Here is a 26,777-nt window from a genome sequence, read left to right as displayed (position 1 = left end):
TGCTTTAAGCAACATGAGCAGTGAGCAAGGGCACCAGTAAAAAGATAACTGCTGACTGAATAGTGTTGGAGCAGCATTTAACACACTCCCGTCAAGCACAGGATGTAATGTAAGTGAAGAACAGAGCCAGGAGAACTCATGTCCTAGAGCAGGGCTGGTAGACATTAGTGGTGGGGCTGTGCAGTAGTGTCCTATGTCCTAGCAGGAATCCAAGAGATGACTTCATACCATGTTTCTACGAAGAAATGGGAAGACAGGGGTATGAAAAGGAAAACGCTCTATCCCCAGATAAAAAGAGAGTATGGTTCATGGGATCTGAATGCACATTTATGGCACACAAGAATTTCAATTCTCTGTTTTCATAAAGCAAAAATGTCAAGTCTTTGTGATTGAGTTTCACATTAACTGGTACTTTATTTGCTTAAAACCTAAACATTGTCAGTTTGAGAAGAAATCCACTGTGATATATAGATCTCCCCATTTAAATTCTAGGGTTTCTTCTTTTGATCCTTGGTAAAATTTTATCCAAGAAACAGAATAGATACATATATATATTTTAAAACATGAACCATTAGAGAATGAAATAGAAAATCAAGAAAGATTTAAGTTTTGGCGGCCCTTGCTTTTTTTTTTTTTTTTAAGTTCCTTAAAGACTGTAGCAGGATAAAGGATCACTGGCTCCGAGTCTCTTAGAGATAACAAGTGATGAAATTAAAAAAAAAAAATAACCCACACCCTCAAACAAGGTCAGGTAACCTCAATTCCCTGTGCTGCCCCAAGATAAAAAAACATGAATACTTTTAGTAACAATTCTGAATTCATCTTTATCTCCTACCTACCCCATCAGTGGAAGTTTAAAGTCATGATTTTTCTAGACATCCATATTTTTGTATATAGAATATAAACTTGTATTAGATGACAACTGTTTTCTTAAAAAGTTCAGGTAGAGAAACAATCATTTTTAACTAAAACCTTCTATGTTTTCTGATTACTGTTTAACTTGCTACCATTTAGCAAAAAGCAAAATTTCCATAGTGTTCACCTCAAATCTTATTGCTTTACAACTGTGGCATACCCTCCATTAAAAATAAAAAGATGAAGCAGTCAATCCAGTGATTAATTTAACATGGCTTTCATTGGGAAAGAGGGGGAGGGAAAAGAGGGGGTCGTGACAAAGAGACCCATAGACAAAAAAGGTAAATTAAACATACAATGGTTTTCTTAAAAAAAAAAAAAAAAAGGAAAGAAAAAGAAAATGTTATTTTCAACAAAAGGAAAAAAAAAAGCATTGAAAGCCCATGAGTCAAGCCATAGCCAAAACCATATTCTATCTTAAGTAGGTTTTCTTTTTTTTTCCCTCTTTTTTTCTTTTTTCTCTTTTTTTTCTCTTTTTTTTTAATAAAATCTCTCCCCAAACCATCATCACTTTTAATCCTCCCCAGACTGGGCTTCATCTTCAGACCCTTCATCCCCAGATTTCTCAGGTGGAGGGCTTGCAGATGTTTTCTTTTCAGGAGGGCTTTCTGGTTCCTCGTCGTCTTCTTTGGGAGAAGGAGTCTTTTCCTTTGATGCCTTTGAAGCTGTGGGGCGACCCACTTTCCCTTTGCCTTTCACAGGGCTTGGCGTCACTGAAAGAAGAAAAATACCAATTTGGGGAAGGGAAGAAAGCATCTTTAACAAAATCAGCTACTAAAGAAAATAATCTGTAAGAAAAAAAATCTATAAAGACAACACCCTAACTTACTAAAAATGAAGGTGGGTATAGGTTTCCCAACCCTTTTAACCAACACTGTAATGTTATGTTAGCAGTAATGTTTACAATAGAGAAACAGGATGCTATAGAAACTGCACATCATCCTTAGTGGCTTGTGAAACTAAAAATTGTTTTTGTTTAAAACTTGGGTGAAGAAGAGGGGATGCAACTTAACCTGAATAGAAACTAAAGCCATCAAATAACTTTTAACAGTTCCATCATTACTAACAGTAAGACATGATGAGTAAAAGTTCTATTTGCTAGAATAAAGAAAAAGCAAATCCAGCTTTCTGATTTAATCACAAACTAGCTTCAAATAGGAGAATACCTGGTAGGAACCACAAGGGCCTAAAGAAAATGAATCTTTGCTGTCAAGTGTGGTTTTATTTTGCTAGCACAGAAGATGGTGTAGGAATCAGAACACAGAACTTAAATGTATTACTGTAGGTGTGTATTTTCACAATTTCAAGTCTTTACTAGCTGCTGGGATTGTGATATCAGTGGGGGAAAAGGGCAGTAACAGCTATGCTGGTGGGGTGTTTCTACCACTGTACCTGACACTAATAGGTCATTCCCAAATCTTGCCTCTCGTATGGCAGTAGTTGAAGAACAGGGCTAAGCCACCAGAATTTCAGAGGGGCTGGAGTCCTAATTAATAAATAAGTGATACTTCCAGGTATAGAACACAGGATCCTTTTATTTTTGTTAAGTACGTGGCCAATGCCAAGCCCTAATGAAGAACTTCTGTAGAGGTTTATTGGTTCTTCACATTTTTCAAAGCAGTAATTTAATCTGACTTCTGCAGAGCTCACCTGTGGCCTTTAGCCTGGGTTTGGGCATTTTCTTTTCTTTTCTCTCAGGTTTGGACTTCTTAACCATCTTTTTGTTTTTCTTTTTTGAACTGCCATAGTCACTATCATCATCGTCTTCCATTAGGAAATCCTCATCACTGCCGGAATCTTCTGAGAGGAAAGAAGAATTTCAACGTCCAACTTAATGTATACAGCCTTCCAAGTGAACAAAGGGAGAGAGTGCTAAGAATGGAGAATGGATTTGGAAGTCAAACACTCTTGGATTCTATTTGCAGATACTACCAATCTGGTTGGAGCTGTCACTGGCCCCACCTGTAAAATGGTTTAGCACGCACCATGAGGGTTACATGACTGGCTTGTTTGAAGAGTACGTTGAAAACAGGAAAAGATAAGACTTAATCTGGATAAAAACTGAAGCCATCAAGTAACTTTTGGTAGTTCCATCACTCCTATATAGTCCTGAGGAGACCAGGGAAATGAAACAACTGATTTGGTGTGTTTGGCCCAAGTATAAACAAATGAAGTAAGAAAACTACATACAAAGCAGATATACATGTAATTAATTAATGTGAGTAACCTGTGAAACATCTAAATTTAGTTAACACCTTTTTTTGCAAGGAGAGGTCTACACCCTTCTCCACCAAGCCAAAATACAAATCTTAATCACAACACCCGCCATGTAACTGTTAGTCTAACAACTGTTCACTCAGTATCTGACTAGAAATGATGGACATAACGATCATGAGAATCTCTGAACCTTTTAAAATATACACAGATATCAAAACAGTCATCTCTTTTAATAGTTAGTATCTAATTTAAGCAACTGATTTTAACACTGAGCATCCACAAAAATGTGGAAGTAATCGAGGTCACAAACTACAACCATGACCAAAGTAACAAGGCAGCTTTACGTACTCTCCTGGAATGGCACCTCATCCTCTTCTTCTTGTTCTTCTTCACTGCCCACATCTTCCATGAGCATCTCCCTCTGTTTAGAGGCTGCTTTAGAGGCTGCCTGCCGTTGCTGGCGCACATTTTTATGATCTTCTTTTTCATCTTCACTGTCCTCTGCAATATCCAAGTAATAATGCAATGATCAAAGAGTTATGGGTTTGACAGCTGACTAGAAAAGCCGACATGAGATATAACCTGCAGCTTTATTTCATTCAAAAAGGGTAAATTTTATCCCTAAAAATTTCTACAAAATACACAAAAGAGCTAAAATTCAAAGAATGAGCTTGCATAAGACTGTGCACCCACTAGCACATATGAAATAACTTAGGCATGTAGTTCTAAGTAATAATAAAGCTGAATTAAGGTGTGAGCACATGTTTCCTATAACATACTTTAAACTTGTATCATTGCTTTGCCCTGAAATTCGCAATCACATTCAAACCTATCTACACAGTTTTTAGAAACTAGTTAGAAAAATATTTTTAAATAGTAGAACAGGGGAAGATTGTCTTCCAATGATATTTATTCTAAGATATAAAACATACAGAATCTAAAATAATGCCAAACTACTATCCCTTTTCAATGAATGAGGTGTGGCCATTTCAGTTTAGAGGAGATTGAGGGAAATCTTTAAAACACATATTAAAATCAATTAGATCTCAATACAATTTTATAAAAAAATTACTTTCATATACTATAGTTTATTAATTAAAAGTTCTTTTCAACACACAGTTGTGGTTGTGCATAAATCTGGTTAAACAACAGGATGCCAGCCTACTGGCTCTAGACCAAGTTATATTTTTATTAGTCTCTACCTACAGCCCTTCTCCTGGACTCTGAGGCTCCCTTATTCTGTTAAGGTTTAGCTGTTACTCTTCCAGAAACACTCAAGTCTTATAAGCTTTGCCATGGTCAGTGTTCAAGTCATCACTTTCACTACCCAAAACCTCACCTGAAGACAAATAGACATACGGAACGGAACTGACTTTGGTAGACTCAAAACTAAACGCACCTCACAGTAGCTTAACACTAGTACAGAGTTATTCATCTTGAATTGCTCAAATGCTTACAAATGTAAGAGATTCAAATTAGGATTCACAAGGCAGATGAATAAAAGTGTACGTTACATTATCACAACAGCACTAGTGCAAAAGGTTAATATAATTTATTTTCAGACAATTAGCAGACTTGAGAAAAAAACGAACGCAAAATAGCTCAGTGGAGTGAATCCAGTGGAACTCTGTCTACCCTCTCTACATATTAGCTAAATAGCAGTCTCATTTTTTTTTTAAAAATGTCGGTTCATTGGTTTGTTTATTTATTTATTTTTGGCTGTGTTGGGTCCCCATTTCTGTGCGAGGGCTTTCTCCAGTTGTGGCAAGCGGGGGCCACTCTTCATCACGGTGTGCGGGCCTCTCACTGTCGCGGCCTCTCTTGTTGCGGAGCATAGGCTCCAGACACGCAGGCTCAGTAGTTGTGGCTCACGGGCCTAGCCACTCTGCGGCATGTGGGATCTTCCCAGACGAGGGCTCGAACCCGTGTCCCCTGCATCAGCAGGCAGGTTCTCAAGCACTGTGCCACCAGGGAAGCCCAGCAGTCTCATTTAAAGGGGGATCCAGGAAGGCAAAAGCAGGGGAATATAGACCACAACTAAAATGGTTCGGAGCAAGATGGGATAAACTCTCAATTCTTTTAAGAGTTACATTTTAAAAAATAAATACCAATGAGTAATCAGGATTTAACATTTAATTTAGTCAGTTCCTCATTAATTCTTTTTTTTTTTTGCGGTACACAGGCCTCTCACTGTTGTGGCCTCTCCCGTTGCGGAGCACAGGCTCTAGACGCACAGGCTCAGCAGCCATGGCTCACGGGCCCAGCCGCTCCGCGGTATGTGGGATCTTCCCGGACTGGGGCACGAACCTGTGTCCCCTGCATTGGCAGGTGGACTCCCAACCACTGCGCCATCAGAAAAGCCCCTCATTAATTCTTTTAATTTAGAATTCTTACAAAAAAACTTTCTCTGTGGCTACTGTTTCAAAGGTCTACTTCCCAGCTAAAAAGAGTCAGATTGAAACTAATCGTTGTTTGCTTTCCAACCTGGAGTCATCACTCCCCCTTATTCTTACTATTCTATTTAGTTTGATATCTTTTATTTGTTCATGTAAATGGTTTTCAATTTTGACTATGCATGAGAATAATCTGTAAATACTTATACAAAACAAAGCCCCAACATCCCACCTAGACCTTACTGAATGAGAAGTCCTGGGATGGGATGGATATTAAGTACATTATAAAAACTTTCATATCAGATTTCCCTGGTGGCGCAGTGGTTAAGAATCCGCCTGCCAATGCAGGGGACACGGGTTCAAGCCCTGGTCCGGGAAAATCCCACACACCACGGAGCAACTAAGCCGGTGTGCCACAACTACTGAGCCTGTGTGCCACAACTACTGAGGCTTGCGCGCCTACAGCCTGTGCTCCGCAACAGGAGAAGCCACCGCAGTGAGAAGCCCGCACTCGGCAGCGAAGAGATGCCCCCGCTCGCCACAACTAGAGAAAGCCCGCGTGCAGCAATGAAGGCCCAATGCAGCCAAAAATAAATAAATAAATAAATTAGAAAAACCAAAAAAACAAAGAAACCTTCATAGGGACTTCCCTGGTGGTCCAGCGCTTAAGACTCTGCACTCCCAATCCAGGGGGCCCGGGTTTGATCCCTAGTCAGGGAACTAGATCCCACACGCTGCAATGAAGATCCTGCACGCGGCAATACAACTAAGACCTGGCGCAGCCAAATAAATAAAAATTTTTTTTTTTTTTGAAACCTACAAACAGGGCTTCCCTGGTGGCGCAGTGGTTGAGAGTCCGCCTGCCGATGCAGGGGACACGGGTTCATGCCCCGGTCCGGGAAGATCCCACATGCCGCAGAGCGGCTAGGCCGCTGAGCCTGCGCTCCGCAACGGGAGAGGCCACAGCAGTGAGAGGCCCGCATACCGCAAAAAAAAAAACTAAAAACAAAACCTACAAACAAAATAAAACAAAAAACAAAACAAATCTCCTTCATAGGAAACTGCAATAAGCCACCAGGATTGAGAACCACTGTGAGCTCTTTGAAGATGAAAACACATAATGTTTGTAATGCAGCATTTACCACAGAGCCTGGCATTATAATAAAACCACTTATTAAAATGCCCAATAAATAAATATATAAATAGAATTACACCTATTACATTAAAAATTCTTTACTACCTGCTGAGTGAGAATCATCCTTCTTGGTCTTCACATCTTTTTCTTCTGAGTCCTCACTGTAAGCGGAAGGGGGAAAAGATTAAAAATCTTAGATCAAAATCCAAGTGAACGTAAATCTCTGGTATCTGACTGGAGAAGAACGCCGAAGAAAACCTCTTTTATACATAAAATATTCAAACAGATGCTGAGGAGTGAAACTGCTTGCTTGCATTATTTCCCTACTTCATAGGAATGCTGGTGATTAAGAACAATTTTATCTACTTTTAGAAAACACTGCTCCCTCTGAAGACCCAAAGGAAAAAAAGAAGGTATCTCAACACAGGCTAAAAACTTTTCACCTATGGATAAGACCTGGTTCAGGAGAACATTTACTAAGAAAAATTTTTTGTTGTCAGAGGCAAAGTATGAATATACTGAAAATAAATTATATAATGTATCAATGGTGGTAAAGTAGGCAAGTAAATGGATAGCCCCAAATATAGATGTAGAAAACACCTTTATAATTATTAAAGGAAACTGGAGTTTAGTTATATAAATTACAATATGCCTAAAAAAATTATCTAAAACAAAATGAAAACAAATCAATTAATTACCTCCTAATATTAATATTTAGGATCCAATATTTCTATACATCAGAAACCTCAACACATAGGCCTGCCTTGTATCATGGAGAAAATAAAAGCTAGCTAAAGGTCACTGCAGAGTAAAATAAGAAGTTAACGAGCTTCAATGAAAAGTTTTATAAAATAACTTTTTAGGTCACAAAGATGCACATTTTATATCTTCACAAATCTTAAATTGGAAATCTGGGTTCTAGAGTTCTGTCTTTGTCATGAATTATTTAGTTGTATGATCTTAGGCAAATCACTTGTACTCTTCAGCGCTAAAATTTTATGATTCCATGAGAAATCCTGACAAACAAAAAAAGAAAGTCACATAAAAGTTGATAGCTTTCTTTTCTCAAACAGCAGATCCTGTAAATCTCTTTTGGTATTCCTGTAATTTAGACCACACTCAAATGACCACCTATTGAACCCAAGATTCCTAAGCAAAAAGAAAAACCGAACACATTTCTTTACTAAGTAATCTGATCCAAATATACTATAATTCTGAAATCTATGACTGTTCTATATAAATATCTTATGCAAAGTAAGCATTTAATTCACAAGTCTATTACAATGATGAAGAACGGTATCATTTCCTCTAGTTCTTTTATTATTGAGTTTATAGAGACCATTAATCCTTGAGCACCATTACAGTGAAGTCAAGTAAAAGCTAAACGTTTAAGTAGAGACCAACACAAAAAGCAACATAATATTGGTCTAAGGGAATAAACGTACAAGGCACTTAATACAAATGGCAACAAAAGCTATATTTATTTCAACCATTCCTGGACACTTAGCAGAGAGTAATAAAGCCAGATGACTGCAACAAGGAAAAATTTAGGCTAGATATCAATTATATTGATGAGACATTACAAGAGGCCATGAAGATGCTCATTCCTAGGAGAAATAAAATAAATATAATGAAAGATAGTTCTAAGTTGGGCTGCTATATAAAACTGGATTAGAGAGATATATTATGAAACTATGAAAAATGTGTCTCCCTACAGTATAATTTTGTCTTATTTTTCCTCAAAATTTCTCCAGATTTCTGAAATTCTCCAGGAAAGAAAATACTAGATGTTAGCGATTCAAGCAAACAGAAAATACTTAGGTACATTTATTAATTAGTATTATTTTTACAAACTTAGCGTTCTGTGAATTCAGAATGGAAAGATTTCTGCCTAGGAATTATAGTGGTTTTAGTGCTCAAAAGTAAATAACTTAGAAGAACTAGTGAGAATTATTATTTCATTTCTTTGAACTGCTCATACTTAATAGTATTGTTTGGAAGTGGTATAGCCTAATGGTTAAAAAAATGGACTTTGGAGTCCAACAGACATGGTTTCAAAACCTACTCGTCTATTTGCTGGTCCTTGGATAAATCACTGACCCCTCTAAGTTAATATTACTTACCCTAATAAAGGTTTTGTGAGAATTAAATGATAATGAATATAAATTAGCATATAATAGATACTGGCACATAATAATCATAAACGGTAACTATCATCATCACCACCACCACCATCAAGGAGGTCTTAAAGTTATGCTACACTGAGTACGAGAGTGAATCCATGTGTATAGCTGTAAGAGCAGAGATGAAAGCTACAATACCCTCGTCTCATGAGGCAATTACAGTTAAAAATACAACTCATCTGAATTCATTTATAAAACTAAGGGAAAGGAAACAGCCCAAAATGATTAAATTATTTAAACAAAGTAGAATTGACTATAGATAGTAAAACCCGGCAGGCAATGCAACATTCTATAAGCTTTAGTTATGATTCTGCCAATGATTTGTGACTGAATAGGAAAGGCCACTTATTCTTTGCCATTTCTACAATGAAAATGCCAATACTAACCTTGGGCAACAAATTATATACTTAAACAATCTTTCTGCCTGTGTTCAGAGGTTTGAAGTAGCACCAAAGTCATTCTGGCATACTTGCAGCTCACCTTGGATTCCATGACCTTAAAGAGGCTAACCTCTAGACTCAGAAGCACTGTCTGAGATAACATGGAACATGCAAAACAACATTAAGTGAACAATAAGCACTTTCCCAAAGTAACTGAAGATTCTACCAATTTAGAGACCAGACACTATCCTCATCTGAGTGGTGACAGTGTAAGAAGAATCAGACTTATGCCTCTTACCTATCTTCCTGTGAATTCTTTCCAGATCGCCTCTTATTTTTAGCTTCTCGGGGAGATGATCGAATTTTCTTAGCTGGAGGGCCCGAATCTCTTCCATAATCTTCATCTAAACAAAGTATTTTTCAAATTCAATGAACTATATTATGATTTTTACATGTCAAAATTACCACTCTATTTACTGATAATTCTCTCATGCTATTTAAAAGGTGAGAGGGCAGAATTTCCTAAATAATTTTCTTTCATTAAAAAAAAAATCTTTTCTACTCCAGTTCCACCTTAACTCAATCATTTCCATTTTTGCATATTACTCTCTAGTCCTCATGTGTATATTTTAATATACCCACTGTCAAATATCTTACTTTATATTCTAGCCTTTTAATTTGTTAAAGACTTTTACATGTTTCCACATCTTCATATTTATTTGGAAACTATTATAGTAATTTGGTTATATTACAAGCATTTTAGACTGTAAAGAACCCACAATTCTACAATCCTAACACAATTACTGTTATCAAGTAAATTACTTTTAAACTAAAGTATTATATATAGCACACTCTGGCACTTGAGGAAAATACCTCCAATTTAAAAAGTCCTATAAAACCTTAAAAAGTGACTATTCCAAAACTATTTACTACACCATCATATATAATCGTGAGTATCTAGAATAGTCGGAAGCTTCAGCAATTATTAAATGGTTGGATAATTATAAATTATGGAATACCATACAACCATTAACCAACGTAAACTTTTAGTAACACAAGAAAGATAAGTAGGGGTGGGGTGGGAGGGGCACAGAACTCAAAATTCTATAGCAAGATGTCAACTATATTTTTAAAAGGAAAAAAAGGACAAAAAAGTTAAAATGGCCATCTGTTGGCTAAAGGACTTTGAATAATGTTTCTGCCTCAGTTTCCTTATCTGTAAAATGGAAATAAAAATAGTATAATCCCATTTTAACAGGAATGATCTAAGGATTAAATGAGTAAGTGCAAACATTTAGTAAGCATTTAATAAATATTAGTATTACCTCTGGGAGGGTGGATTATGTTTTTATTCTTCTTTATACATTGCTGCATTTTCTAGGTTTTCTCAAGGTACATATTATGTTTATAAAGTAAAATTAGATTTTAAAAAAATAAAGGAAAAAGAATAGTAAACACATCTGGAAAATGAGAGTAAGGACATACCCTAAAAAGACCTTTTATGGCTACAATTTAAGATGCACTACTCACTCTGAGTTAGTTCACAAATCAAAGGTATTTCACAAAATACTCTCATCGTTCTTTATTATGCAAAAAATTTACATACTCCCTATTAAAATGTATGAGTTTTACCGTGATTATAGCAGGAGATATATTAAACTAATAAACACTGCATCTGAATTATCGCACATTTAAACTTTGGACTCCAAAACCAGATAAGAAAAAAATTATTCAAGTGTTTATTTTCAATGATTTACTAAGGAAAAGTTAAAATCCATGCAAGTTCAACGTTTGTTTTGAGTGACACAGATTGACATAATTTATATACACCAACAGTCTAAAAATAAAAAATGAAACCTATTTCAAAAGAATAATAAGAATGTACAGAAACTGGGTATTCTTCCACTAGTCAGTCGAATTTACAACTTATTGAAATCACAAAACTTACCAGCATCATCAGATTCCTGAAATTGTGAATAATCAACGACCTTCCTATTTCTGTAGAAAGAAGAGACTCTAATTAAGATCACAAAAATGTAGGACTTTTCTAAGATATCAGAACCCACATTTCTACTTCACAAACAGAATTAGAACTAGCTCTCTGAAATTTATTTTTCAACAAGCCCCTAACTCAGCCAAAAAATGTCACATTTTGTTACAGGAAAGTATAGCTTAAACCCAAAGTATTTCAAATGACAATTCTCATATTGCTCATCTGAGGCATAGCCCAAATACTATCCTTTCCTACAAAACAACCTCCCACCTCCCACAAGTACATAAAACAGCAAAATAAGCCAAACTACCATAAATATTCATTATACAGAGATGATATCATATGCACACAAACCAAAACTGTAAATGTTACTTTATTCTTACTGATATACACACGTGTACACCTGATAAATAACGTTAGTACTGAGTTTTTTTCACGGCAAAGTGACTTTTAATTATAATAGTTAATTATATTTAATTAACTTACCGTCACTATGGTGACGGTAAGTTAAGCCTTACATAGGAAGGGATGGAAAAAAATGGATTCATTCAAAAGATGCTCGTTATTAAAGACCTTTTTTTTTTTTTTTCTGGCCATGCCGCGCAGCTTGCAGGATCTTAGTTCACTGACCAGGGATTGAACCCGGGCCACAGCAGTGAAAAACCTGGAATCCTAACTACTAGGCTACATGGAACTCCCTAAAGAGCATTTATTAAAGATACAAATTTATGTATTTACTTGACTGAGTGATTTTTTTTTTGACTCAGTGATTTTTAAGTACTTCTTACTAGGTAAGGCATCTTTAATATCTCAAACAAATTTGATTTCCATTTTCCTACTTCATATTCTAAACTTAAAAGTTTAAAATTCCTCTCTTAGAGAGATATAAGAGCTTCCATGTTAGTATCCAAACAGCCTGGAACTTAAAAGAGCCTTAGATGTACTGTAACTAAATGGAAACTGAACAAGTGAACCGAAAGAACTATAAGGGAAACATGCCACTAACTACACTTAAACCTAAGTCGAGGACTATTCCTGGTTTTATAGATTAAGACACCATTTAAATGCAAGAACAGGAGAGTCAGAATTCAAGTGCAGGCAGAACTTCTATATAATATGCAAAAAATGATAGGGTGGGGTGAATGCTGAACACATGTTTGGGGCTTAGATGTGGAGGAAGGTATAGCCACATCCTTGATTTAAGAGAAAGAAAGAAAGAAAAAAGAAAGGCTCTTAAGGAATTTTGTATTCTGTTTTTCTTTAGTCTACCAACAATGAATTATCTTCTGACTTTACTGCCTCAATGAGTCAAGATGCAAAACTATAAAATATGTTGTAACTATATTTTGTTATAAGAAAATGAGTTTATATATTAAAGATACCATTCTATTAGTAAAATTAATTTCAAAAATATTGCTATTAGTTCCACTTACATGAGTTACCTAATCAAATTCATAGAGATAGGAAGTAAAATGGTGGTTGCCAGGGGTGGGGTAGTAGAGGATGGGGAGTCAATGGTATGTACAGTTTCAGTTTTGCAAGAGGAAGAGTTCTGGAAATTGAGTGCCCAAAAATGTGAATGTGTTTAACGCTACTGAACTGTACATTTAAAAATGGTTAAAATGGTAAATATGTTATTTTACCACAATTTAAAAAAAAAGAATAAAATAAAAATATTTTTTCTTAAAAAAAACCCTATTTGGGGGCCGCTAGTAACCAAATGCTTATCATGTTCCAGGAAATAGGGATTTTTAATGACAGATGCCATGAAAAACAGTATTATGAACACAGTGCAAAGATGACCATTTTCTGCATTACTTAGGATCAAGGAAAATGGGACATGGAACTAGGGAGAAAGGAGCCAGAAGAGGGAGTTTTAAATCTTTATCTCTAACAATTATGTACAGGTTCTGAAATCGCGGGCATAATAATTTTAGGTTAGCTGGTGGAATTGCAGCTAAAATACTGGTACAATTTCCGGTATCAATTTCTGATATCAACAGATACATCCTACGAGACTATATAAAGGAGGGTAACCATATGGCAAAGGATCATATGAAGAACTACTGAATAAACTGGGATTTTTAACCTGCAAAAGGGAAAACATGTTAGCTTTGGTGATCAGATTAAGTGTGGGTTCAATATAAAGAACTTCCTAACAGTTTACTAATGATATAGTTACTTCCTTAGTCTATCACTAGAAACACTCCAAAAAGGAATTATATAGTACAAGATAAAGAATCTGTTAGTAGGAATCCTGGGTTCTAGAATTTCAAGCAAATCACTTACTTCTCTGGGCCTCAGTTCCTCATCTGTTGGAACTGATGACCTACGTTGCTTGACAGATCTAAAAAGCTGCTCTATAAAATTAAATAAAATTATCAAAGTTTAATGAAAAAGACGACTTTTTCAATTGTAAATGGTCAACTATCCTTTTGCACACCATACATCTTAACATGTACCACTGTACCATTTGTTTTCTTCACTAATCTAAGCTTCTTGAAAGTAACAATCATGTCTTATATCCACATTTCTGGTACAGAACAAGGTAAAAAGTAGGCACTCAAATGTTTTCTGAACTTTTTGCTCTTAGGACCGAATTTTAAGAGCTCTGTTAGAAACCTAATTTTAGAAAATACTCTAGAGGATAATATCCAATCTCCTTAAAGATTTTTAAGATCTCATCTCTTGCCACTTAACAAGCAAGCAACCCCAGGAGGCTTAATTCCACCAATCAGGTTGTTATTTTACCACTTGGTCATGCAGCTCCCTTGCTTAGAATGCTATTCGTATCACTCTCACTCATATCAGATATAACCTCACCTCTCAACAACTTTACTCCCTTATTGATACTACATAAACTACTAAATGTCTGTCTTCCCTATTAAATGTGAACATCTTGAGGACAGGGGTTGTCTCTCCTTCATCTGGAACACCAAATTCAAGGAAGGCTTGATGAGTGAATGGACTTGGACTTGGCATCTGCAGAGGATTAGTGTGGGAAAGGGAATCAGTAGAGGGGATGCATGTACCACTGGAGTTTTCAACTTATCAGACATTTAATCCCACTGCCAACGACAAAAGAAAATTTAGTTTTCTCCAAACTGAAAAACTTGTTATTTAAAATCTAAGAGATTTTAAAGGGGAATTCCCTGGAGGTCCAGTTGTCAGGACTCGGCGCTTCCACTGCGGTGGCCTGGTTTAATCCCTGGTTAGGGAACTACGATCCAGCAAGCTGCACAGTGCGGCCAAAAATAAGAAGAAAGATTTAAAAGGCAATTATTTAGTACATTTTTTTCTATCCTAGTTTTCAACACAGGAAAACTACAGAAATGTCACACAGACTATACTGACATTACATAAGTAATTAAATTAAAAAATTTCAAAACTAAATTGAAAGACTACTGCTTCCCTTGAAACACAAAATATTTTAACTTTCAATTATGTGAAAATGGCCAGAATTATCTTACATAATAAATATTATTTATCACAAAAACTAAAACCTGAGTAAAGCAAAATATGAATATAGAAGCACTCTTGCCTTAAGGGTAACTAGTCAAAAAAAAATCCATCTATAAATGCTAAAGAGGGGAAAAGAAAAAATAATTTAAATGAAAGGAGCTTCCCTTGGCGCAGTGGTTGAGAATCTGCCTGCCAATGCAGGGGACACGGGTTCGAGCCCTGGTCTGGGAAGATCCCACATGCCACGGAGCAACTAGGCCCATGAGCCACAACTACTGAGCCTGCGCATCTGGAGCTTGTGCTCCGCAACAAGAGAGGCCACAACAGTGAGAGGCCTGCGCACCGCGATGAAGAGTGGCCCCCGCTTGCCACAACTAGAGAAAGCCCTCAAACAGAAACGAAGACCCAACACAGCCAAAAATAAATAATTTAAATAAAAGATCTATGATAACAAGGGTCATTCACAAAAACTCATTATAATGATTTATAATAATAGTTTGGTTCATTTTTTGCTTTCTAAAGATGCTTATTCAAAACATATTGTTTTCCACTACTTAGAGATTTACCTTATTCAGGGTTGATATACATTTTTGATGAACTTATTCCTATGCAAAGTTGAAATTAAGAAGTCAATATTTAAGTCTAAAGTCATAGGAAGTCCTACCTCTAGCTAAAAACAAAGAAACATTCTCATTTTTATTACTTAAATTAAATGCCAAAGCTAAACCAACTCTTCAGTGTAAAATGAGCATCAAAAACTGGAACTGGGAGGACAACACAAAATTTCAATATAGCATAAAAGTTAAAAACACAGATTTTTAAAACTGGGTTGAAATCCTGGCTCTGCCAGTTACTTGCCCTCACTGAACTTCAGTTTCCTCACCTGTAAAATAGGAATAACAATACCTATCTCTCAAGATTGTTTCGAGGGCCAGGTACACAATTATCCAATAAATAGCAGCCATTATTTCTTGTAAGCACTTACTTGTTCCACCCAGACTACTACTGCAATCTTGAACCCATGTAAATACACAAGTAACACTCTTATTTATTAGAACAGCACGATTAAGCTGCTCCTTTTAAAACCATTGTCTTAAAAAATAAAATAAAATAAAAACGTTATGTCTTAGAGTACTGATTCTAGTGCTATTTAGAAAGATTGTCTTTAAGAGTTTGTTGCTCATTTCATTAAAATGCAATATAAAAATACCCCCCTATTTTTATATTATTTCCAACTTTATGATAAAGTTTTCAGTTGCCATTTAGGCCAGAGAAAGTAGCAACAGTAGCTATTTTAAGTCCACCATTTAAGTTAGATCGATTTCTATCACTCAGATCAACTGGAGTTCCATCTAAGTAAGTCTAAAAGTTTGCACTAGAAAAGAGAACTGTAACCCAGTAAGGAAAACAAATGTTTAAAATAGAAACTATAAGAACACAAAAACTTCAATTAAGGGGCTTTCCTGGTGGCACAGTGGATGAGAATCTGCCTGCCAATGTAGGGGACACAGGTTCGATCCCTGGTCCGGGAAGATCCCACGTGCCACGGAGCAACTAAGCCTGTGCGCCACAACTACTGAAGCCCGTGCACCTAAGAGCCCGTGCTCTGCAACAAGAGAAGCTACCGCAATGAGAAGCCCACACACGCACAACAACGAAGAGTAGCCCCCACTCACTGAAAGCCCGCACGCAGCAATGAAGACCCAACGCAGCCAAAAATAAATAAATAAATAAGTTTAAAAAAAAGAAAAAGAAAAACTTCAATTATGTGCCTGCTCTTTTTAAAAGCTGATATAATCGCTATATTTAGATCCTAAAGGTACCTTGGTCACAAATGAACCAATTCCTGGATGATCACCAGAGGGCTTTGAGATTAAGCCCTTACTTTTGCATCAAAGTGCAAAAATGAAAGGTAAAGTTGGAAGCTAGACAAAGAACACTAAAAGATCCATTTTTGGCACCAAATGTGGATAACTCAAGCAATAGGATTTTTTTTCTTCCATTCTCTTAATCATCAACTTCTTTTTACTAAATACTGGTAAGTCTACCCCCCAAAATGCCTTTTCTTTCTTACAGCAGCAACCATCCAAGACCAAATCAATAATATTCCTGAAATGTGAGGTATGTAAAACTAACATTCTAAAGAATCAAGGATCAACAGTATTTCAGAGATGGAAACTACCACATTTTCTGAGATGATCTCATCTAACCCTTTGAACCTTAAACATGAGAAAACAACTTAAAACCACAAAATTAAGTGCTACTCTTTAACAAACCTGCACATCAAAATATGGAGAAACAATTAAGTTCCAGGTGAGGAAGCAGAACTTTAAAATAGAAACCCACATTTAATTATTGACACCCTAAGCTTTGTATTAAAGAACACAAAATCATTTTCTCAAGGCAAATCAGAGAGACTTTTTGACAATTTACTACATTATTTAGCTCAATCAAGCTATCTTCCATTTTTACCCTGAAGAAGTCCTATTGTTCTGACCAATGCAGGGAAGAAGAAACACCTAGCTAATTTTCTAGAATTCAGCAATTTTCTCATTAGGCACTTAAAGTGCACTTGAAATCTAAGTTTTGAGAAACCCAAAATAGCTAACATAGCTCTTTTCACTAATCACCCAAGTGATAAACATCTAGAACAATGTTTCTCAGTCTATTGGTCACAACCCACTATTGGGTCCTGAAATCAATTTACTGATGTATAACCAGCACTTTATTTTCTTGGCTGCGGCTCGCGTGGGATCTTACTTCCTGACCATGGATCGAACCCAGGCCCCTGGTAATGAGGGCACTGAACCCTAACCACTGGACTGCCAGGGAATTCCCTATAACCAGCATTTTAAAAGAAAAAGAAGCAAATAGAAAATATCAGAGAAAATTACACCTAAATAACTGGCAAGTTCCTGAAACTTGTTTCAGGTATTTGTATTCTTGTGTGTAGCAAATTGTAATGCAAAATGTATATCTTATAGGAACTTCATCAAAAAAGTCTGAGCCACTGCTATAGAATAAAATGATTTCCAAAGTAGTTTTTAGTTTGACCTTTACAAAAAACGATTTGTTATTAATCCACGGCCACAAAAGTATAACATCTCTTCCTATTTTAATTCACTGTTTTAAGAAAACCACTTTTTTGGGGCTTCCCTGGTGGTGCAGTGGTTGAGAATCTGCCTGCTAATGCAGGGGACACGGGTTCGAGCCTTGGTCTGGGAAGATCCCACATGCCGCGGAGCAACTAGGCCCGTGAGCCACAACTACTGAGCCTGCGCGTCTGGAGCCCGTGCTCGGCAACTAGAGAGGCCGCGATAGTGAGAAGCCCGCGCACCGCGATGAAGAGTGGCCCCCGCTCGCCGCAACTAGACAAAGCCCTCGCACAGAAACGAAGACCCAACACAGCCAAAAATAAATAAATAAATATTAAAAAAGAAAACCACTTTTTTTAAACTTAAGCACTCATAACACCTATCAAAGTTTGGTGGCCCGTGGGGGACAGAGGGAAGGGTGATACACCACCAGGTGTATTACAGCTACTGGACCTTAGACAATCTAATCCAATCTTACCCAAAACGTGTTATTCTATCAACAAATGTCCCTGGAAGGGCATGACTGAGAACCTTTCATGATCTCCCAAGGCAAATAATTCCAAGAAAACCGGATAATGAGACAGTTCTCAGCGAGGTGAAATCTGCCTCTAAAGTCCACTGACCAATTCTGTCTTGTCTAGCTCCTGGGATCACCATGGTCTAAATCCTAACCCTCTTGCATAGAGCAGCCCTTAAAATTTGTGCGACAGTTTCCACTTTTTTCTTCAAGGCTAAATACTAAAGTTTCTGCATATCAAATGTCCTTAAAACTTAGGACATTTACCTCTCTCCATTCTTCTATCCCTCAAGATTCTTCATATGCCAAGTTTTCTCAGGATATAAGAAAATTAGTTCATAGAAGCCGGGATACCTAAACTCAATTCAGGTTAATTTCTCACAGTTGCTTATTTTGAGCTTCACGTTCCTTTTGGCTAAGATATATTGCTTTGACTGCATCTTATATCATTCTGCTTTCTACAATTAAACAGAATTCAAAAACAGTCACAAGATACAAGAAAGCAAAAATTTTAAAGTAAATATTTAAAATCAAGAACATTACAGGAAATAGCTCTTTAAAGTTTTTCAAATGGAAAAAGTAAATTTCTGCACAAAAGGGGAATAAAGGAGTTCTGAATGACGAGCCAGGTATATGTTTGAGATAGTTGTCACAATGCCCTCCTAAATTTATCAACTTGCCAATATTTCAGTCCAGATGAATAAATATGAACTCTTATACGGCACTCCTTATTCCCAAAATACATTCAGTTCCACCATATTCTCTCCATATAGTATACTATTTTATTTAAAAGTCACACACAAATTTCTGAGTATAACAAAGTATTCTGTAAATAAAATGGGCTAGGTTTTTCCCAACAGGAAGTTTAGTGCAAAAACTATGCAATTAGGAACAGAGTAAACCTCAAGCAGGTGAGATTAAAGGGGTCTCAGATGAGCACATTACCAAGTAGTCCTGTCTGCAGCAAGAGTCTTGGGACTCTCAGTGAACTCTTCCAATTGTCTTAACCCAACTACCAGGGACAAATCTGTAGCCTGAAAAAGATTTACTGACTCATTACAATAAAGGTAATGGAACATCAGAAGTGTGGAGCATCTCACCAAACAGAGGAAAACTTAAAAAGGATTTGGGGAAGGGTACAATTTAGGTGAAACTTAAATGAAGCAGTGCCTTGATAGGCTCAAAGCACAGCAGACTGTGTGAAAAGGGGTCTACATCAGGTCTAGACAGTGAAGTGGACCTTGGGTCCTATTTCTTGGCAAAGAAGTTTAGGTAGATGTGAATTTTGTGCCCAGCAACCCCTCATTTGAAGCTCTAAAAATGTTAAATCAAGATAGCTCTCCGTGTCAGAAGGAGTTAGCTTTTCCTGACAAAAGTGTGATGTTTCACTCTGATTGATATAATTTCAAATAGCGTAAGTTTCTGACAGTCTGATTTTAGAGAATCTTTTCGTAGCAGGAAAGCAGTAGTCAAAGAAGCATTGTTATGAATCTTGCCAGTTGTAGCATATCTGTGGAAGATAGTCTGTTATCCCAGCCCAATGAATAGCCGGCTGGATTTTTACTTCTCAGTGGAGCTAAGTTTTAGTTTCTCAAGTAATTCATCTTCTGGGCCATTTTATCTTGACACATGAAATCTCCCTGAAGATCACCCTGCTTTGCAGGTAACTGAACAGGTGCACAGTTCAATAAGTAGATAGGCACTAAGAAGCACCTGAAAACATGCTATAGCCAGCTGAAACACTTTGGCAACCTGTGGTCTCTTCACCAAAAATATTTTAAAGACCTATAATTATGGCTATTTAGATATTATTTTAAAATATGGCAATGTAATTCTGTAACAATCAGTTCCACTTCCTAGAACCTAGATAGTAATATTTTTTAAACAAAACACAGGGATGCCCCATTTTGACCAAAGTGGTCATATACTAAATCAAATGTTTTCTCTTATTGACCACAACACCGCAGTCTCTAAGTGCCAGAGGGGCACTATTCACATGGACTATAATGTGGATGTAACACAGATGGTGTCCCAGAGTTACACAGAACGGTGGCCTTTTTATATTTCTGGGGAAAACAGATCAAAAACATAAATAAAATCAATCTCCCTTTCTTTATTCAAAACTACTTTCTCCTTATTAACTAGTTGTATTGCAATGATTTCAAACACTAAAACTCAACCACTTATCTTGGTAACTTTTGTCAAGTTAAATCAACCCCAATTTATTAATCTTAATTTCCTTCTAATTGTAATACACTGACGAGTTTTATAATAGGTGCTGAATCTTTTCAAATGCTATGGTTTTTCTCCTTTGGTCTTTTAATATGAATCAGTGACAGATTTTAAGTTTTATTCCCGGCACAAATGCTACTTGATCATATGTATTTTTAATACATATTGGATTCAGTTAGCTAATACTGTTTGGCATTCTTGCATCTATACATGTACGTAAAATGAGCCCATTAATTTTCTGTGGTGTCCTTTAGGTGGCTTTGGAATCTATTCACTTACTTTGGTCAGGGGGAAATGTCCCTGATTATGTATACACTTAAATGCCACTTATCTAACATTCATGTTTCCTCCCACTTTTAAAGCCTCACACTACTTCAGTGCTTTTTCCTCTACGTTCAGGTGTCTTTTCCTTTAATTAACCCCTTCTCATATTCTTATTCCTTCGAAAAAATTTTCGTTTCCTCCACCCACCCCGCCCCTCCCCCGCTCACTTTAAAGTTGGTCTTCCCCACCAAAGTCCTGCTATGAACCATGACCCCCAAATGTGCTACTACCACAAGAAAGAGTTAACACCCCGTGGCAGTGTCTGATTGGAAAGACCACACTGGCCACAACTTCTATTTGAATTCCTGCTTCCTTTTTAATGGTTAGGTGAACTGGATCAGTTACTTAATTTAAGCCTCAGCCCTCTCACATATGAAACAAGGGATAATATATACCTTGCTCAGAGTTGTTCAAGATTTTGAAAAACATGAGGAGTATCCGGCAGAATTGGCACAAAAAGTGTTGCTCATTAAGTGATGGCTCTATTGAGTTTCGAGTAATTTTATTTTTTCTAAAATTGAAGGTTGAGAAAGGAACTGTGCTGTTAAAGGTCTAGTCTTCTTATCTACAATTTAGAAATTCAAAAAGTTCTGCCAACCAAGTCTTTTCATAATTTATATGGTGGTAAACACATGTGGGGCAAACAAGAGGGGCTTTTTAGGATTTTCTTTTAGTGTGAAAATTCCTAGGTTTTACCACAGAGATTAATGTGTTTGATTATAGGAGCACTGCCCCAGACCTGGTGATGGTACATTATATATACAGTATAGGCGCCCTGTTATCTTTTAAATTTTTTTTTTTAATGGTACACGGGCCTCTCACTGTTGTGGCCTCTCCCGTTTCTGAGCACAGCCTCCGGACGCGCAGGCTCAGGGGCCATGGCTCACGGGCCTAGCCGCTCCGCTGCATGTGGGATCTTCCTGGACCAGGGCATGACCGTGTCCCCTGCATGACCGTGTCCCCTGCATCAGCAGGCGGACTCTCAACCACTGCGCCACCAGGGAAGCCCCCATTTTTTAAATTTTTGAAAAAATCTGAACTTCTGAACACATATAGTCCCCAGTGGTTTCAAACTAAGGATTGTGAACCTGTAAAACATTCTACGTGAATCAAATGTATATAATAAATGTAAATCTAATGGAGAGTTAAATAGGTAAGACTCATGCAGTCTAAATCCAGCTTTACTGTCATTTCTACGCCTTAGCTCCTAGACTTAAAAGTCATCAGTAGTAAATTGAAGGAACTGGACTTAATCTCAGTTCTAGTTAAAAAAAAAAAAGCTTTTAATTAAAACTTATTCTGAGAATTGTTTTGAAGAGTAAGTTGAAAAAACTGCTATTTAAAATATTTTGGCCATATATTTCCCCTCAAGTATTTTCTACATAGAGCTTAAAAACCAGTGCATACAGAATGCACTCACCATTATTTGGAGATTACAAAATAAAATAGCATTTGACCATCTTCATGCCAAACACTAGGAAGGGAAGAGTGTTACCACAGAAAGAATGCCAGCATTGTATTCAGAAAATCTAGGTTCAAATCTTGGCTGTTTCACAGTTCTGTGACCTTGAGTAACATATTATTTAAGCTTATTTCATCATCTACTATATGGGAATTTTAAAAAAATCCTCTATTACAGGGTTGTAATAAGGATAAAACAAGATAAAGTGAAATCCTCTGTACCTGACTCTGCACTTACTCTTAGTAAATGTTTATTTGGTAATTACTCCAAAAAAAAAAAATCAAACTTTAAAGTCTTTTTTTTTTTGGGCATTTTATTTATTTTTTGGCCTCGCCGGACACTGGATCTTAGTTTCCCAACCAGGGATTGAACCCTGGGCCCCGGCAGTGAAAGTGCTGAGTCCTAACCACTGGTCCGCCAGGGAATTCCCAACATTGTCTTCTTGTAATTTTCAGATTAAAGACATATATGTTGGGAAATGTTGAATACTTAAGTGTTGTTATAAAATTAACTCCCCCATTATTCAGGCTTTCCAAGTTATTATGCGAGATATCTTTGAAGGTAAAGTCTACAGAAGAGTTTATGTCTTTTTAGAAGAAAGTGACATGAAAGTAATAATAAATGTACAGATCAAAGGTTAATAAAATCACACTTCTTTCACACACAAACACACACACGACCTGGACATAGAGAATAAGATCAGATACAAGGAACCACGCTCATCTAAAACCACATTTACTAGTATACTAAACTCTTAAGTGTCTTCCTGTGTATCATTAATTCCAAGCTACCTTGAATTTTCAGGTTTCCAAGTTTTTCCCTTTAACCGAGGGCTTTTTGAAACTAATTTTCTGGTAAGAGAAAATATCAATTTTTTTTCAGAAATCCACACACATTCCAACCGAATTCTCTTTGAAAAGAAAGCAATCTGGAATCTTGGGGAAGCTGATTCTCAACATAAATAAAAAATGACCAAAAAAATTTTATATCAATCTGTAAAAGTCTATGCTTTCACATCTAAACTTTCAATGTTAAAGGTTCCTTGCAGTCTCAAGTACTAAACAAAAGAAGACAAGACATCAGGTACACTTACATTATAAAGAAAGGAGCAAACAGACTGATCTGAGTGATTTGGACCATTTTCAATAAGGGAGGAAGATCTCTGAAGAATATACGAAGGTAAATTTCAAAAAACCTGGTTTCTAGGCTGGGCAAGTTAGTAAATCTCTGAGCTTTCTTTCAAAAGTAACAGCATTTTCTTCCCTACCTCACAAGGGTAAGAGTCATGAAAGCATTTTGAAAAGTTAAAAGTGCCATACACTAAAATGACATCAACACTTATCTGGTAGAAGAAACAAGCGATTATGTGGAAAGGGGGGAGGATGAGGATAAGCAGGGCTGTAAATTAAGAATCTAGGTTCTAGGCCCAATCTTGGCATCTACTAGTGTGTGATGCAAGGCACTTCACTTGTCCAGGTCCCCACATTAAGTCACTCGTAAAATGAATTTGCCTAATTTTTTTTCTGGCTCTAAGACTGCAATTTTACGCTATAAATTTGAATCCAAGGCCTAAAATATTTCAGCTCTCATTTATATATGAGTCAGATACTGTAAAAGGTGAAAGCAATACAGTGTGAACAAAACTACTTAGATATGTGTTGCACACATCTACGGAAAACCCTGCTGTAGCCGGTCAGTTCATCATTCCATTCATTTGGAAACTGGTGTCAAGCAGCCATTAGTACATTTCTAAATCTTCCTTAAATGCTTAGGTTAATATTAAAATGAAAATAATAGTCACAGTAAAAAATGAAAAGCAGAAAATCCTCAAAATTATATACAGGCCTAAGGGCAGAAACATATCCCAAAAGAAGCTGCAGGGACACATTTTCCAACACATGCTTTTCTTGTTTTTGGTTTGTTTTTAAACAAGGTTGATCATTCTGATATTGGGTCAACATCTATTTTTTTTTGTTACATTCCCTCAAGTACACAGACTCTTCAATTACAAAAGCACTTCCCTAAGGCAGAACTTTTTTTATTGCAAAATTTAACAAACCACCAAAGTCAAGTTTAATTATTTCTGCTTTATTATTGGTCAAGAGTATGTTAAAGGCTTTCAAAAAAGTTACAAAGAGACTTCTTCACTAAAATATATAATCAAAAACCAAGTTGCTTTAAAATTAATAACTTGAAAGTGACCCAAAAATGCCCACAATATATTAACTCCATTCTTCAATTAGGGGCAAATATACAGTTAAAATTACTTTTAACAGACTGAGCAAGAAAAAAGTTGTGCACAAATCCCAATGCCTTCAAAAAACTGATTAGAACGTGCTTAATATATTTACTCCTACCCGGTGACATTAAAAATCCAAGTTTTCAAGAAAAAAAAGTTCTGTTCGTGTTCCAGCGTCTAAATTTGGGAGCACAAACTCAGGCAAATGAGTAAAATTACAACAATAAAATTAAAAGTCATCAAAACCTAGTGAACTGCAGTTAAAAGGTAAAGAAAAGTAATAGTCCAACTTCACCACACAGCAATTTACTCCCAGAAGACAGAAGATCCAATCCAGATGAAACAAATCTTTATTATGATATTGTCTATTTCTCCTGATCCTAAAGAAAATACTCTACATAAACTGATGGGATACACTGGTCATTTATTCATAAACTGATGGGATACACTGGTCATTTATTATGCCAAAAAAAGTATGCAAACTATAATTTGCAGTATCTATTCAGACTCCGTGCCAAAAAGTAGGCAAAACTCTTCCCGGTGGCGATGGTGAGTTATCGGAGATGTGGGTTTAAATTAGGCAGAAAAGCTGTCAGGTAGTTAGTTAGCACTCTCCTCACGCCCACCCCGAGCGTAGGAGCATGCAGCCCCATACCCCCACCAGCCGGAGACTGCTGTTCTAGTCTGCAGACAGAACGGTGTAGCACAAAACCCTTTCCGGGGTTCCAAACCTCCCTTTAGAGCTCTAGCTCAAAATACTTCCGTTCCTCACAACTTGGTATGAAGAAGGGGAAGCAACAACTATTAAAACATTTAGAAACTAAACCTATTTATCCATAAAGCACTATGCAAAGCAGCCAATTCCTTACATTGAAAGCGCCAAGGACATTATATTAAAAGTAATATTTATTTGCAACAGCTCTCCTTCGTAAGGCCTCAACAGATTGGATTAAGCCACACCCCTCCATAAATGGCACATTCCATACGATAGCCGGGAGGACGGCCAAGGGCGATTCCACCGTCCGCTGGGGAACAGCAAACTTGTTGAAATTCTCAGAATAAAGTCTACCGATTAACCGAATCTAGCCCGTTTATTATTAAAGTTATTCAAGGTAAAGATAAGATTACAAAAACATCCGAGACGTGTACGCCGAGGAAGAGAGGTAGCGGGAACGAGAACCACACGGGATTTAGGTCGTGCAGTTAACCCACACCTCCCTGAGTAGGGACATTTCCGAGGAAGGACATTTCTAGTCGGAGGCAAAGAGCGAACTCGAGGCGGGGTAGCGGGGGTTAACCAGCTCAAAACTCCGAGTTGGGGGGGACACAGCAGTCATTTTCCAGGGCCTAGTCCCGAACTCTCTCGGCTGCGGAGGGAAAAAGAACGCGTCCCGCCCACGCCCGGCCTGATCCGAGAGGCGGGGCTCTGCAGCGACCCGGAGGACGGAGGCGGGGCCCGGCGGCAGAGCTGCCCCTCCTGCTTTGCATGGAACACCCCCGTCCGCTAGAGAAAAAGGGCTGAGTCCCCCCCCACCCCCACGCAAGCCGAGGGGGGAAGGGACAATACGGCGTCTCCGCCCCCCCCCCATTAAGGTGGGGTCCGAGACCCAGTCCGCTGGTCCCCGCGGCCGGCTCCAAGGGGCCGGACCGGAGGAGGTGGGGCCTGGGTGGGGGCGCTGACTTCACACCCCTCCCCCTCCGACCGACGGAGGTTCAGGGAACACCCCGCCCGCTCCAGTGCGGCGAGTGGGGGAGGCAGCAAAGCAGCCCAGAGCCCTGCAACGGCGCGGGGCGGGGAGGAGCGCGCGCATGGGCGCGCGGCCGCTACCCCCACGCAGCCCCGCGGGCCAGCAAGGCCCCCTACGCTCAAGGGCGCGCGCGGGCCCCGAAAAGGAGGAGGCCGCGCGTGGCACAGGAGAGGGCCGACTCTAGGCTTCTGTCCCCCACTCCTTCACCACTCACCCCAACCCCCTCCAACCCGTTCCAGGCCTCGGACTCCGCACTGACCTGACAGGCCGAGACATGTTCGCTGTCGAAACAGGACCGAGTCGAGAAGCCAAAGACCAGGACCCCCCCCACCCCGCGCGCTCGGCGCCCCACCCCCCCCAACTTCGGCCGAGGGGGCCGCTGCCGCCGAACCCCGAGCTGCTGGCTTCTCAAACTCCGCTGCTCCTTGGTTCAGGGCCCCTTAATCAGACGAGCCCCCCGCTCCCCTGTCTCTTCAAAATGG

The 26,777-nt window shown here is 37.9% G+C and overlaps 1 protein-coding gene across 2 annotated transcripts; it reads right to left on the bottom strand.

Moving 5' to 3' along the window:
• Positions 1-394: 394 nt before the first annotated feature.
• On the bottom strand, positions 395-26,777 carry NUCKS1 (nuclear casein kinase and cyclin dependent kinase substrate 1). 2 transcript variants are annotated; one of them, XM_082648643.1, is made up of 7 exons: positions 26,555-26,777; positions 11,172-11,221; positions 9,522-9,627; positions 6,766-6,821; positions 3,481-3,633; positions 2,566-2,712; positions 395-1,628 (listed from the first exon to the last, which is right to left on the bottom strand). In XM_082648643.1, the coding sequence occupies exons 1-7, from the start codon at positions 26,569-26,571 to the stop codon at positions 1,429-1,431; spliced, it is 729 nt and encodes a 242-aa protein (XP_082504769.1). In that variant the 5' UTR covers positions 26,572-26,777; the 3' UTR covers positions 395-1,428. The 2 variants fall into 2 exon arrangements, with proteins under 2 accessions (XP_082504769.1, XP_082504768.1); XM_082648642.1 differs by having other exon boundaries at positions 2,566-2,715; positions 26,555-26,776.

Source organism: Grampus griseus (genome assembly GCF_964374135.1).
Source record: "Grampus griseus genome assembly, chromosome: 1".
NCBI classification, from domain to species: Eukaryota; Metazoa; Chordata; class Mammalia; order Artiodactyla; family Delphinidae; genus Grampus; species Grampus griseus.
The sequence above is the reverse complement of the archived record's forward strand: the minus strand, read 5'-3'. Positions and strand labels throughout refer to the sequence as shown.